At 36.4% G+C, this 15,592-nt stretch overlaps 1 protein-coding gene across 4 annotated transcripts in view; it reads left to right on the top strand.

Annotated features, from left to right (window-relative positions):
- Window positions 1-204: 204 nt before the first annotated feature.
- Window positions 205-15,592, top strand: part of kdm2ba (lysine (K)-specific demethylase 2Ba) — a 34,743-nt gene continuing 19,355 nt past the window's right edge. For 3 of the 4 annotated variants that reach the window (XM_056463360.1, XM_056463358.1, XM_056463356.1), the window contains exon 1: window positions 4,105-4,550. In XM_056463360.1, the coding sequence (XP_056319335.1) occupies window positions 4,494-4,550 (57 nt within the window). In that variant the 5' untranslated portion in view covers window positions 4,105-4,493. Of the gene's footprint in view, window positions 299-4,104; window positions 4,551-15,592 lie in introns of those variants that run through there. The other variant, XM_056463357.1, reaches the window with a different exon arrangement.

Genomic DNA, 15,592 nt, shown 5'->3' with positions numbered 1-15,592 from the left:
ACTGGGCTGCTGACGGTTTGTAGGATTTGTAGTCCAAAACATTCTCTTTTTTTCACGCGGGATTTGTCATGTCCTGGAATTGTTTTTGCTCTTCTGCAGTTGATAGTTATGTTGTACGCGCTGCTCCCATTCTTGTTTGCAAGTTTAATTTCTCAATAGTTAATCTGCCCAACCGGATTCTTAATTAATCTCAATTCCTTGTCATATTTAGTTATTTTTGTATTTATTGTTATTTTGTTTTTCTAACAGATGGGTCAAAACTCGCGCTTGGAACCTTTGTGATAAATCACTTAATAAGGTAATATCTCTACCTCAACTTTGATTGTTTATTTAACTGAATTTTATTTTTGTTTATAGCCCAACCGGTTAGCCTAAATAATTTAGGTTTTTGTTCAACTATATTTGTTTTTAAACTTTACAACAGACTTTCCATCATAACTATTAATGTGGTATTTGTAGTAAGACCATCACAACCACATGCCAAACCATGGATGGACCCAATTGTTACATCAGTGTCACTGTAACTTAGTTATAAAAATGGACCATTTAAAAATAGTATTTGAAACAAATTCAGTGAAAGTAACTGTTATAATAGTTTAAAATGGAGCTCACTTCTTAGCATGAGTTGTTAGCATGAATCAGTTGTATCATCAGAAGACTTAAGTCACAGAATACTTGCAACTTTTGTAACATTGTAGTAAAAGTCTGTTTTCAAAACAATACATGATGTCACTCTTGGCTTGAAAGTCGAAAGTGACACTGCAAGATTACTTGGGCTAGCTGGTACAATTTAGGTTAAATGTATGGTTATTATTTTGAGCTGTAACTTGATCCATTTATAAATGTATATAATTTATAATTAAAGTGTTAACTTTTACCTTTTAAAAAAGAAAGCAAATATTTAATGAACAGATAAAATAACGCACAAAATAATGAAGCATTGTTTTGGCCAGTAAAGATTGTAATAGGGTATATGCAGAAGTATGCAGAAGGACTTTTAATTTTTCAGTAACCTGGGTCAAACGCTTCCAGTGCACTGTATGCCGTTAAAAAAACAGCGCTGTTTTCTTTAAAAATCAACGGTCTTCACTGCCTGATGGATATACACTATAAAGTAGGTCTTAGATTGTACAAGAAGTACTGCATTAAATTACATTTTCCTATGCCATGTCTATAAAATATGAACATTTATTTTACTCCAGTATTTTCAATGGAGTTTCAACCCTAGCCTGCTGATCCTGATGGCATGTGCGTGTAAACAGCTCTTCATCTCGTTTTATGCTTGAACAACTAAATGAATGCTGATTTAACTGACTATATTTTGATTACATTACAACATCGATGCTGTAAAAGAAACTGTATAAAATTGAAAAAAGTCACATTAACCGGTTCGGCAGAAGTTTATCGGTATGAAAAAAAAACACTATACCATGTTTTAATTCAAATTGAATAAAATATTGAGTAAAATACTAGAACATTAGTAATCTAGTATTAAGTATAAGTTTTCTAAGATTTGATTGAAAAAAGAAAGCATTTTCTGTCATTTACATTTCTGTCAGGGTCATTAATGTAAACAAAACTAAAATGTAGTTAGTATTTGCCTAAACAAAATAAATATGAACTGAAACAAAAGAAGATATATTAGTCCCTAAAGTGTGCATCACTAAAAAGTATAAAAATGTCCTCTTTGAACCCCTTAAAAAAGTTACCACCGTATTAAAGTTTTTGTACCTTTATTTCAGAATTTAGACTACCTTACAGTTTTACTTTTATTTTTAATTATGTTTATATATATATATATATATATATATATATATATATATATATATATATATATATATATATATATATATATATATATATATATATATATATATATATATAATTTTTATTTAATATTTGACAAAATTGTTTCTCAATTTAATGCAGTACTCTTGTAAGAACATATAGCACTTAGCACATACAGTTGAAGTCAGAATTATTATGCCCCCTGAATTAATAGCTCCCCTGTTTATTTTTTCCCCCCAATTTCTGTTTAACGGAGAGAAGATTTTTTTTCAACACATTTCTAAACATAATAATTTTAATAACTAATTTCTAATAACTGAATTATTTTATCTTTGCCATGATGACAGTACATAATATTTGACTAGATATTTTTCAAGACACTTCTATACAGCTTAAAGTGACATTTACAGGCTTAACTAGGTTAATTAGATTAACTAGGCAGGTTAGGGTAATTGGGCAAGTTATTGTATAACAATGGTTTGTTCTGTAGATTATCGAAAAAATATATAGTTTAAAGGGGCTAATAATTTTGACCTTAAAATGTTTTTTTAAAAATGAAAAACTGCTTTTATTCTAGCCGGAATAAAACAAATAGGACTTTATCCAGAAGAAAAAATATTATCAGACATACTGTGAAAATTTCCTTGCTCTGTTAAACATCATTTGGGAAATATATATATAAAAATACAATAATATTCAAAGGGGGGCTAATAATTCTGACTGTTCAGTTTCACTTCCGCTTAAAATGACACAATCCAGTCCTGTTTATTTGAAATAAGCCTGCTCCCTAGCAGGTTTCAGTTTGCCAACCTGTTGCTGCGACAACTACTGGATGAGTTTTAAAGAACAAAACTATACAGGATCATGCTAAAAACATTCTTAAACAATCAAGTCTGCTTAGATATCATTTCAGTTTAGCAAACCTTTGGAATCTAAACCATTATAATAGATTGCTATAAAGAAATACAACCTTTCATGTTGCAGATTAATATTTTATGTTGTTCTGAATAAAACAATATATTTTAATATTTCATTTAAAGGAGTTCACCCAGTAATAAAAAATTGCATCATTTACTCACCCTTGATTTATTCCAAACCATTTAGATTTTTTTCCTTCATCTGTTGAACACAATAGAAGATATATTGAAGAATGTTGGAAACCTGTAACCATTGACTTTCATAGTATTTGCTTTTCGTACTAAGGATTTGAACTACACCATATTGGAAAAATCTGACATTGCGATATTTTATTTTGCTGCGATTTATATTGCGATATGAATACAATTTCGGCTGAAGAGCTCTATTTGGAATAAAATTATTAACTTTTCTTGGAATAATCTTGTAGTGGATTGAATCAAAGAAATTGCAAGAATAAATAAATAAATAAGATAGAGCAAAGATAAAAGCGAAATAAGTAGTCAGATATAAGTAGTAAGTAGTAAGACATAAGTAGTCCGTAATACGATACGATACGATACTATTATGATATTTTGCCCCCCATAACGATAATCACGATATCAGCGATATATCACAAGAAAACCATCCACAATATATCATGATTTTTGTAAACGAAGAAGGAAAAATACATCAACGATGTATAAGATATACTCCTTACAATTGCAACATTGATATATGATCGATCCGCCATTGCGAGAAGCGCCACCTCATGCATACCGCTAATTTGTCCTGCCTTTATTATTGAATAATCAAATGTAATGTAAAATGTAAACACTCTACATTCTTCATTGCTAATCAACAATAATAATCAAACTCCACATTGGAGATTCTGATGTGGCTATTGCGAATACACACATTGCGATATTGATATTGAAACGATATATTGTGCAGCCCTACTAAGAATGTCAATGGTTACAGGTTTCCAACATTCTTCAAAATATCTTCTTTTGTCTTCAACAAAAGAAAAAAAGCTCAAATTAGATTGGAATAAGTCAAGGGTGAGTAAATAATGGCAGAAATGATCATTTTTGAACACACTAATCTCTTTGAGCACAATATAGTTCAAATGAGGATGCCCGAATTTGCTATTCAGCACAATGGGGGTTATATTAATTTGATTTGAAGAAAGCCTACTACTTCAAATCTGCCACAAACTCAGATTCCCATAAAGCAGAAAGGGCTTTCAAAATGTTCTACATTTGACGTACATTATGGTCATTCCCATTGACTGTAAGGGCATCTCAGCTTGTTTGATTTGCATGCAGAAAGCAACATAGCAACACATAAGTCCAGACCAATCAAGCCCCGGCTGAACCGATAACTTCCTGTACTTGTAAGAGGAAGACAACATCAGACCCTCTGAATCGCCCACAGAGCGAGACCTTGCTCTAGCACAGTAAAGTCAGTAGTCCTTTTGTGTGCAGCAGTGCCTCCCTTCCCCCCTCTCCATCTCCCACCCAGACAAATGTGTGCTCTTTGTAGGAAAGCCTGTAACTGGACGCCAGGTGGTCTGTGATTGGCTGAGCCCAGGCCCCCCTCTCCCCCGTCGTCTTCTGTTTCTGGTGCATATGCATGAGATTTAGCAGGCTGCTGTGTGCCTGTGCTGCTGCCCGTTCCAGACAGGAAAAGAGAGCGAGAGGGAGAACCAGGAGCGAGAAGAAGACGAATAAAGAAAGGAAGAGCGCTATTGTGGGCTTGTAGCCATGTCTGTGTTGTGTTTGTCTGCTTGGCTATGAGATCAGACGGCCATGGCCATGTCATTGAGCGCTGACGATGAGGATTACGATTCGGACACAGCCGAACAGGTCAGCAGGATTTCTCTTTCTCTTTACATACAAGCTCACACAAACAATTAGCCGCCTTCTCAGGTTCCCTTCCTAGTAGCACCATGCTTTTCAAGAGAGCCATGTGTTTCTTGGCCTCTATCCGCTTTTTTACCTTCTCTTTCTTTGATGCTGTATTTGGCTTTTGTTTTGTTGGACTTGTAATATGACTGTAAAGGGAAGGAAACGTAGAGAGGGAAGAGTTGGATCACCAGTGAGCTTCTGCTTTATTGTTTGTGTCCATTGAGCCTCTTCTATCAGTCATTCATGTGTTTTTTTAGAAAGGCAGATTTCACATTGGTTTAGATTTGTGTTTGGATGTGGATCATGGTTGTTTTTTGTTGGGAGAAGGTAAATGTTGTAGCTTGTAGACCTTTGAGGCTGTGATGTACTCTGATTTTAACACACGTGTTGGGTTGTTTGGAAGGAAAAACAGTTTTAAAGAAGGACTGGAGTTCCTTGGAGCAGCAGCATGACTGGACATGTGTTGCCCTTAAGTTTACTTCCCATAATGCACTGGTGTTCGGTTTGTTTTCTGGGAAACAGAAGTTTGTGTTTGTTGTTTTTAAGTGTGGAGTAGATGTAGACTGGGAAGCTGTTTTAAAAAGCCATCTGTGGATGGTTTCAACAAGCTTAGTAGCATATTGAAATGTTGTTCTTGACCGGTGTATTGTGGTTATGTTACATTTATTTTCAACTTGGTTTAAAATAAATATTAATTAAAAAAAATAATTTAAATATAATAAATAAATAATATTTGATATAAATAAAATAAATAAATAATAAAAAATATTAATAATAAAAAAATTCTAAATTTATTTATAATATATTTATGAAATGTATAATATATTTATAACATTTATTTTTAGAATAATTTTTTGTGAATTTTGGAGAGATAGAAAAAAAAATTCTAACTAAAGTTTTGTTTTATGGTCTTTTTGACCATACAAAATGTATGTGAAATATAATTAATTAAATACAAGTATACTTAATAAAATAGATCAAATGCTCCAGTGAAATGCATCAATTAAAAAAAACTGGCAACACTGGTAGATTTTAAGTGTGTATTTTTATTTTTAGTGTAGAATTTTATTTTGTTCTTTCATTTTCTTGTCGGCTTAGTTCCTTTATTTATCAGGGGTCGCCACAGCGAAATGAACCGCCAACTTATCCAGCATATGTTTTACGCAGCGGATGCCCTTCCAGCTGCAACCCATCACTGGGAAACACCCACACACATACACTACGGCCAATTTAGCTTACCCAGTTCACCTACAGCACATGTCGTTGGACTGTGAGGGAAACCGAAGCACCTGGAGAAAACCCACGTGATGATGGGGAGAACATGCAAACTCCACATAGAAATGCCAAATAGCCCAGACGAGGCTCGAACTAGTGACCTTCTTGCTGTGAGGCGATTGTGCTACCCACTGCGCCACTGTGCTGCCCGAATTTTATTTTTATTCAGCATTCCAACATTCCAGCATTCCAAATTAATTCAGTTTTCCAACAAAGTCTTGACTTTTTTTTAGAAATGTATTAGTAGAGTGTGCAATGTATGTAAATTAGCATACCCAAACATAAGTGCATACGACTGAGCCAGATGTGCTTACTAACAACACCATACATGCATTTAAAGTCTCTTAATCTTTGCTGTGACGTTTAATAGGTTGCCTTATATTTAAAATAGTTTCTATATGACTGCTGAAGACTGGGGGAGGGGAGAAGCAAAGTGTGTGTGTTTGTGGTGGGGGGACAATAGGAGAGCCAATCTACTTTTGGCCCCTTTCTTGGGTAATCTTAAAGTCAAAAAGGTACATTATGCTAACAGTTTAAATTTGTTTTTGGTCTAAAAGTGCGGCAAAATTTGGCCAAACTTCCAATGGCAAAGATGTTGCCTGTTTTCAATACATGTATTCTTTCACAACGAAAGGAATATCAAATTAATTACAGCTGAAATTATTCATTAATATCATCAACAATAACAAATATTTTATTGCTAATAGCTTGAATGTAGCTCTGGTTACCCACAGTTCAAAGGCAAGCATTCTATGTGATTTGGAAAAACTAAAAGTGGCTGTAGTGAATTAAGGTTTGTGTGTGAATGAAAGAGTGTATAAGTGTTTCCCAGTGCTGGGTTGCAGCTGGAAGGGCATCTGCCAGAGTATATGGTGATGAGCATATGCCAGAGTAATTGGTGGTTGATTCCGCTGTGACAATCAGGGACTAAGCCGTAGAATTTTTGGTGAGTGATAAAATTTGAATGTAAGTGTCTGTAGCAGAGATTGTAAAATAAAATGTCCGTGACGTAACCCATAGGTTTCTGAAGAGTGCAAAAGAAGTAATAAGTAGGCGTGGCCAACCGTCGACATTTTGTTCACACATCATCGCACTCCTGGGGTGACCAAATAAGGACAAAGAGGTGGAGCGTGAGCAGAGATAAAAGCCTGCTAGCGCTTTGCTAAAACAGGCTTTTCTTTGGGAGAAACGCTTAATTCTTCATTACCTGCGTTACCTTCAATACCGTTTGTGTTCTGACCACATGTGCTTGGTTGTACACTATATCAGTTAAGTGTTTAGACGTTTAAAACACTGTTGTAATACATTGAGCAACTAAACATTGTTCTTATGATGCTTTTCTACAGAAGGGAAAGTGCGAATTACTTCCAAACACTTCAGATATAGTCTGTGTTAGTAAATGCAAGGCTATTGATGAACTCCAGCATAACACTGTATGACAACGCTTCAGATGACTGTTCAATAGCCTACAGCTAATCAATCTGTCAGATTCTGGAGTGCTTTACGGGTCTAAAGAAAATTATAAATGATAAATTATCTTAGGTAAAACAAAACCATTTTTAGATATGGTATATAAGAATATAATTTCACTCACCTGGGAAACAGAGGCAACTTGAACGGCTTGTGAGCACAAGTAAGTGCACACAGCATGCTATAGTATCTGATAATTGTAGGAAATAATTCCAAAAGGCAACTGACTGTGTAAAACCACATAAAACAAAACAAAAATACGATGAATATGCCGAGATCAGTGGCTAATCAGCTGGAATCAGCTGAGGTGACAGGACAGCAAGCAGGGAGACCTAGCTGTCACTCAAGTGGGCCCGCCCTTTATTATGTAGACTTAATAAAAATGAAACGGATGAGTTATAAAAAAAATTCACCCCCTCACAGTTGTCATGAAGGGTAATATTAGCTATACGCACCAAAACCATCTTTGGTACCAGGCTGTAAACATGTTTTTATCAGCTGTAAAATTGGCCAGTTTACCATTGCAGTCAGAAAACTACGGGATTTCCTGGAGCCAGCCCCCATAGGCGAGTCGATGAATTGCAGTTTTAGTTACTTCAGTATTGGCTTCCCGAAGGAGAGCGGGAGGGTGCCGATTGGTCTGTAGTAGCGTAGTTTGACCGGTGGGGTATTTTTTTTTTTTTTAATTGACTTTAATTCATAAGCATTCTCTCTTAACACTGGAAATAGAAGCTTGTACAAAGATATTTCACAAATTTAAATTTGGGTGAACTCTAACTCAAGAACTGTGACATTTCATGCATGCCCTCGTGACAAACTGAGGTATTGGATAGTTGTAAAGTAAGGACTGGTGGAAGAGTGTTGTTTTACTGGAATTTGATACTGCATGCTGAATATGAGAAAACAAAACTCCACATTTTGTGTTGTGTGTGTCTGCAGTCCTTCGGTCACTCGGTAGGTGCAGAGAATAATGTTAAACAGCTGTGTGTGTATGGACTATCCTGTCGTAAAATGCGGTTAAAAGTCCTACATGACAGTAATAGTTAAATTAAGGTGTATACATGTCTTTACTGCATAATGAGACTAAAATCGGCATACTCCACATCTTAATTCAATTTCTTTTTAGTTCGATTATGACTTTTATCGGATTAATCAAATTTGTGTTTACATGGTAGACTCTGAGTATTGTCTTAATTGTATTCAAATCAGATTATTGCTGTCCATGTAAACATACTCATTGTCCTGTTTTATCTGCCTCTTTTCGTATAGCACCATCTAAACAAAGTCGCAAATCTAGTGTGACCACAGTAACAATTCAGCACCTCAGAATTCAAAGAGAATGATTATGGGAATTCATAAACGGAACCGCAACTGTACCATAATAGAGAAGATCAAATATTTAAAGACCCAAATTGTCTTTTCTTTTTTTTAAGGGTCAAAATAAGTTTAAGATATACACAAGCAGTGGTTTACTTTCAGAGAACATCTTATCACCATCTACATTGCTGAGAGCAGATTGCAGATAAGTATGTTAATATGTGCATCATTTTCATAAAATAAAGACTCAACAAAAGCCTTACAGTGCGCCGGCATATAGCCCTGTTGCACTTCAGGCGTCCTAGGGTTGAGTCCTGGTCCCTGGACCTTTCCTGATCCCATCCCCCCTTTCTCTCTCTAACTTTATCTGTCTTATTACGTTCATCCCAATAAAAAAGCAAAAATTACATACAAATATTTAAAAATGACAGCACGTTTAATAAACCATATCATCATAGTGTTGTAATATTAATTGTATTTCACCAGGTTAAAACAACTAATTGAGTTTAAAATCTATTTTCTAAGAGTGACTTAGGCAAGATTGGCCAAGATGTTGGCATTAGCTCTGCGATTCAGCACTTCATTCTTGTTATAAATGATTTGAAAATGAATTATGCAAGGTATACATCAGATTAGGAGGGTAAAGGGAGTCGTTTAACAGAATGATGGATCAAATCTTTTTTTCCACGCTTAATTAATCGGTGAATGTCTCTCTGCCTACTGTCTCATTTTATGCCAAAAAACATATTTATATTGTCAAAAACTGTATAGAAATGGTAATAGTATAATGGTTACAATATACAATGTAATAGAATTATTTAACATTTTTCAAAGCTGCAGAGATTACTTTTTTTTTTCATTTATGTTCGATATGTATAATATAGCATTTTATTTAATGCAAAAGTTTACTGATCAATCTATTAATTGGTGGAATAGTCTGCAATTAAACATTTGATTAATAAATTTTTTAATTGTTTGCTTTCTAATGGATAAAAAAAAACATGCCATCAGCTTGGAAGTCTTTCATCTTTACATGCAAAATTCTTCTAAATTACTGTTGAAATGCCTGAACTTTGCCTACAAAAATGTACCAAACAATGTACACTTCCCAGCCACTTTATTAAGTACAGCTAGCTAATACGAGGTTTGACCCCCTTTGCCTTCAGAACTGCCTTAATCCTTCATGGCATAGATTCAACAAGGTACTAGAAATATTCCTCAGAGATTTCGGTCCATATTGACATGATAGCATCATGCAGTTTCTGCAGATTTGTCAGCTGCACATCAATGATGCGAATCTGATGGGTACATAAAGGGATGGACATGGTCAGCAACAATACTCAGTTAGGCTTTTGCGTTGACACAAAGCTCAATTGGTGCTAATGGGTCCAAAGTGTGCCAAGAAAATATCCCCACACCATTACATCACCACCACCTGCCTGAACTGTTGATACAAGGCAGGATGGATCCATACTTTCATGTTGTTGATGCCAAATTCTGAACCTACCATTTGAATGATGCAGCAGAAATCGAGACTTATCAGAGCAGGCAACGTTTTTCCAATCTTCTATTGTCCAATTTTGGTGAGCCTATGTGAATTGTAGCCTCAGTTTCCTGTTCTTAGCTGACAGGAGTGGCACACGGTGTAGTCTTCTGCTGCCGTAGCCCATCCGCCTCAAGATTGGATGTGTTGTGTGTTTAGAGATTCTCTTCTGCATGTTGTAATGAGTGGTTATTTGAGTTACTGTTGCCTTTCTATCAGCTGGAATAAGTCTGGCCATTCTCCCCTGACCTCTGACATCAACAATGCATTTGCGTCCACAGAACTGCCGCTCACTGGATATTTTCTCTTTTTCTGACCATTCTCTGTAAACGCCCTAGATATGGTTGTGCGTGAAAATCCCAGTAGATCAGCGGTTTCTGAAAGACTCAGACCAGCCTGTCTGGCACCAACAACTATGCCACATTCAAAGTCACTTAAATCACCTTTGTTCTCCATTCTGATGCTCGGTTTGATCTGCAGCAGATTGTTTTGACCATGTGCCTAAATGCATTGAGTTGCTGCAATGTGATTGGCTGATTAGAAATTTGCGCAAACAAGCAGTTGTGGTCTGTGAGTGTATGTGTATCAAACGTATCAAACAAAAACTGTATTCAAGCATGAATTACTATAAAAGACTGATTTGCAGCAACGGCACAGTGCTATGAACTCCAAATAATTGTTTCCTATACACAGAACACGTAAAGTTTGACATTTTGTCATCCTCTTAGTCATCGCTATTGTGCAGAAGCTGTAGCTTCATTCTCCTGCTAGATTACTAGTTGTTATGAGGCCTTATGACTAACTGAATCATTTTACCCGTGCCATGGCTTGGCCACAATAAAGTGCCATGAGTTAGACACAAACTGTCACCCATTCTGATGAGTAAACAAATGCAGACAGATTATAATGACACTTCCACACACATGGGATGATGAGTCAATGATAGATTAAATTGTTTGTTTGTGATACATTGAAGTCATTTCAGAATTACTTTATTCATGATTGTTCTTAAAGTTTGGATGACAATAAGGATAGCAAAACCACATAAGTTATTATTATAAGGCAGTGCAAGCTTTGTTTTTACTAATATTGAGGAATAACAATAATGCTAGAAAACACATTAAGCTGGTTCATTTCTTAGCAGATAAGTCAAATAAAATATCATTTACACACCTAAACTGCATCCTTTGCTATTTATTTGGCTGCTTTAGTGCTAAAAGGCTTCTCGTCTTTCTCAGGAATTGGACAGTGACGCAAAGAATTTGATATTGTTTAGTTTGTTCATTTTATTCAGACTAAAAACACTTGAAAGAACATCACACCGTGATTGTAATTTCTAAACTCATGAGTAGGAACCTCCACTTAGGGCTTGAACAGATGATGCATGTGAAACTTTCAGAAGGGAGAATTATTTCATCTGGGAAGAAAGTGTCTCTAGGTTTAATTGCTTCCTGATAGGAATGATTAGGTGGAGTTAACAGAATGATCCTAGACGTAGAACATTATGATGATATGATTTCTTCAGGAGCCAATGTTTGATCAAAGATTATGGACTATCAATTGGTAGAACATTACAAGAAGACTGCAGAACACATTGAAAGTAATGAGACTACGTAGAGTACAGTTTGTGTTGTTGTTGTTTGACTCTGGTATACAAAGGTCATATTGGGTACCTCCTGTATTTGGAAACATTCAATTGGCCAATCACATGACAGACTTTCAGTGCATTTTAGCTGCTAAGGTACAGTTCGGCAGAGCTCAGTTTGCATTTTCACTGCAGTTTAGTACCACTTAAAGTGGGTGGGGTTATCGCTATAGTTGCACCACCTCTACTGCCGTGACTTCCTAAAAAACATTTTCATTCTGGGCTGTCCTATCCGCTCCTCGGCTACCAATGAGAGGAACATGTGGACAAATGTCTAGTGTGCATAATACTGCCATTTCTTGTGTCTTTTTCTTGTGGTGGTAAAAACTATAGTCATGCAAACCACAATACAGGCTGCTGCTATAGTGGGTTTGGGGTCTCGTGTTCAAAGTCCAGCGATGCTGGTAGACAGGTTTTGGTGATAGAATGGCTAACTTGGAACCTTACCTGAGGTGGTACTAAATATACCAGGTACAAGGTGTGGAACGCAGTGGTAACTGCACCAAACCAAAATCTGCTATACCTTTAGTTATGTAGATATGATTGAGATGTTCTGCTAAAGTTCAAAATGAGCATAAGAATGGGCAGGAAAGTTTATTCTGAATATGGTTGATGGTGCCAGATATGCTGGTATTTCATAATTTGCTAATATATTAGGATTCTTAAACTCAAGTCTCGCCAGGATTTAGAGATAATGGTCTGAAAAAAGAAAATGTCTAATGGATAGCGGTTTGTGGGTTAATAACTTGTTAATGCTTGTCACAGGGGAATGAACAGACTGGTTCAGCTGATAGAAAGACAAGAGTCTCTCAAATAACCACTTTTTAGAACTAAGGTTTGCAAATAAGCATCTCTGAGCACACAAAATGTCTAACCTTGAAGCAAGTGAGCTACAGCAACAGAAGAAGAGCACAATGGTGACACTCCTGCCACCCAAGTACAAGACACCTAGGCTATAATTCACACAAGCTCACTAAAACAGGACAATAGAAGACTGGAAGATGGTTGCCTGACTTGATGTGTCTTGATTTCTGTTTAGATATTCAAATGGTAGGGTCAGAATGGTATTAAAAATTTGGCGGGATAAAAAAAATTGTGTCATCTTATCAGTGGATGAGGCAATTGTTCACACTTACTACCAACTAAGTATCAGTCTTCCTGAGTATTGTTGCTGACCATGTTCATCTGCAGCATACCATCTTGTAATGGGTAGTTCTAGCAAGTTAGCACACCAAGTCACAGCTGAAATCATCAACATAAAGCACAATGCTGGAATGGGAGATTTGCATCATGGATCATTGCAGCAGACAAATTTGCAACAACTTTATGATGTAATCATATCAGAATAGACCACACTGTTTTTCTTACCTAGAGTTTTTGTCTTGTTACTAGTCCAAATATCTACAAATTATTTAATCAAGAAGCATTGTCTTGTTTTTAGATATAATATATCAAAATTAAGGTGGCGGTGTCACCTCACAGCAAGAAGGTCGCTGGTTCGAGCCTCAGCTGGGTCAGTTGGCAATTCTGTGAGGAGTTTGCATGTTCTCCCCGTGTTCGAGTAGGTTTCCTCCCTACAGTCCAAAGACAAGCGCTATTGGTGAAATGGGTAAGCTAAATTGTCCATAGTGTATGAGAGTGACTGAGAGTCTATGGGTGTTTCCCATTGATGCGTTGCAGCTGGAAGGGCATCCGCTGCATAAAACACATGCCGGACGAGTTGGCGGTTCATTCCGCTGTGGCAACCTCTGATTAATAAAGGGACTGTGCTGAAAAGAAAATGAATGAATGAGTGAAAATCAAAATTAAGTGAGTTTTTCCGTAAAACAAGCAACATAATCTGCCAACGGGTTAAGCAAAATAATCTTATTTCAAAGCAAAAAATGGCTTACTGGATTTATGCCACAAATAATTAAGTCATTCCTGAAGGCATAATAAGGTCAATCCCAATGCTAGCCCGGTAGTCAGTGTACCTAATAAAGTGTCCATGCATGTGTTGATTGATCTCACAGACTAAATAATCCATTGAGTGGCAACAAATATTGAGAGTAACTGAATGAGTTGGCTTTGTACTGTGTTCAGGAAGCTTCATCAGTCCAAACAGTCCTTTGTTTGTGGTGCAGTTTACATCTTAACTCTTCACACGTGTATAATCTTTGGGCAGCTGATTGAAACTGGCTGTGATAAAGGATTCTTTTTGAAATGTCTAGCTCTCGTATTGGGTTCCACACTCGGACAGCGGGAATAGAGGTCACAGCTGTGATGCATCACTCCAAAGCACAAAAACACTGTTGTGCTGTATAGTAAGCATTCTTATAGTCAGCAGTCTCTGCTGCTCTGCAGTCCTCCAGATTCGGTCTGTTGTGATGAAATATAAATGGTTGCAGCATAATTGTTTTGTTTTGAAGGAAACTGTGATATGAAAGCAAGGAATACCTGTGTACATCTAACACAATATTTGCTCTCTTTGTCAGCTCATCAATGCAGCACCATTGGCTATATTTCAGTTTTACAGTGCTACAATTTAGTCCCTCAGAAAAACAAAATGGAAACAAAAAAACATCTGACGTTAAGCCCAATCGTCAACCACTTCCCCCTTCCGAGCCAATTAAATGTTGAATAGAAGTATTCCTTCACTCCACCAGTCAGCAAGGAACTGCTGTGTTGCCATGGTTACTTTGCAGAAGGACAGGCTTCCAGCACTGCACTGCAGTTTTGTGCGTGTGTTGTAATGTATTCATTATCTCAGCTGTGAGGCAAGATAGCAACACTTGTGTGTAACGGAGAAAATCGATATTCTTTCAGAGAGAGAGGGTGAGGATTATAACGATTGCACTGATGCAAGATATATTACGATTACAATTAGTGATGTTAATAAATAATGCTTGTACATCACTGCTGTTCAAGAAAAAAGAAATTGTTCTTACACATATGAAGCACCTGGTACCATTTCTCATTTTGTCCTTTTTTAGACATTCAAACACAAGGACTTACAAATTTGGTCCAACAAACATTCACAGAACAATTGACAATAAAAGATGCAACATACAAACAGTCCATACAGAGGTATAGTGATAAAAGACTAATACAATAATATTAAAAATTGACAAATAAACAAATTACAAAAAGGAAACAAATAATAATATAAATACAAAATAAAATAAAATAAAAAAAAACACTAATCTTCAGTTTTAATCCAAATTAGTCTAATGCTCTTTAATTTAACTATTGCTTGCAGGATTTATGCTTTTAAAACACTCCATGAAAGGTTGCCAGATTTTACAGAATTTGTCTTCTTTTTTTTTTTTAGGGAGAATCTGATTATTTCTAGTTCCAAGTAGTGTTGCACGGTTTACCTGTACTATGGTAGTATCGTGATACTATGGCTCCAAAATACTGGCGGTGCCACTGTAGTTTGTAAACGGTAGTATCGTCATTAATGGTCTATCTACAATAGATAATGTTGCATGTGGAGAAGTCACTAAAACGCTCACGTTTGTGCAACAATTGACCATTTTCAAGAGTTCACACTTAGCTGATGATTGATTATAAAGCTTGTTTGGCATGCTGTCCCAGGAGAGAGTCCTGAGCTCATAAGATCCTCGAGTCCAGGGCTCCCTCTGTCGGCTGGCTTGGTAAGGACTAGAACCAGTGATGTTCTTGCTGTCAGGCAACAGTGCTAACCACTGGGCCGCCGTGCCACCCATAAAAGAAATGAGGAGGAGTAGGGGTGGAAGGGGGGATTCTTCA

The sequence above is a fragment of the Danio aesculapii genome, chromosome 8, assembly GCF_903798145.1.
Source record: "Danio aesculapii chromosome 8, fDanAes4.1, whole genome shotgun sequence".
NCBI lineage: Eukaryota > Metazoa > Chordata > Actinopteri > Cypriniformes > Danionidae > Danio > Danio aesculapii.
This window is presented reverse-complemented; position numbering and strand designations above follow the sequence as displayed.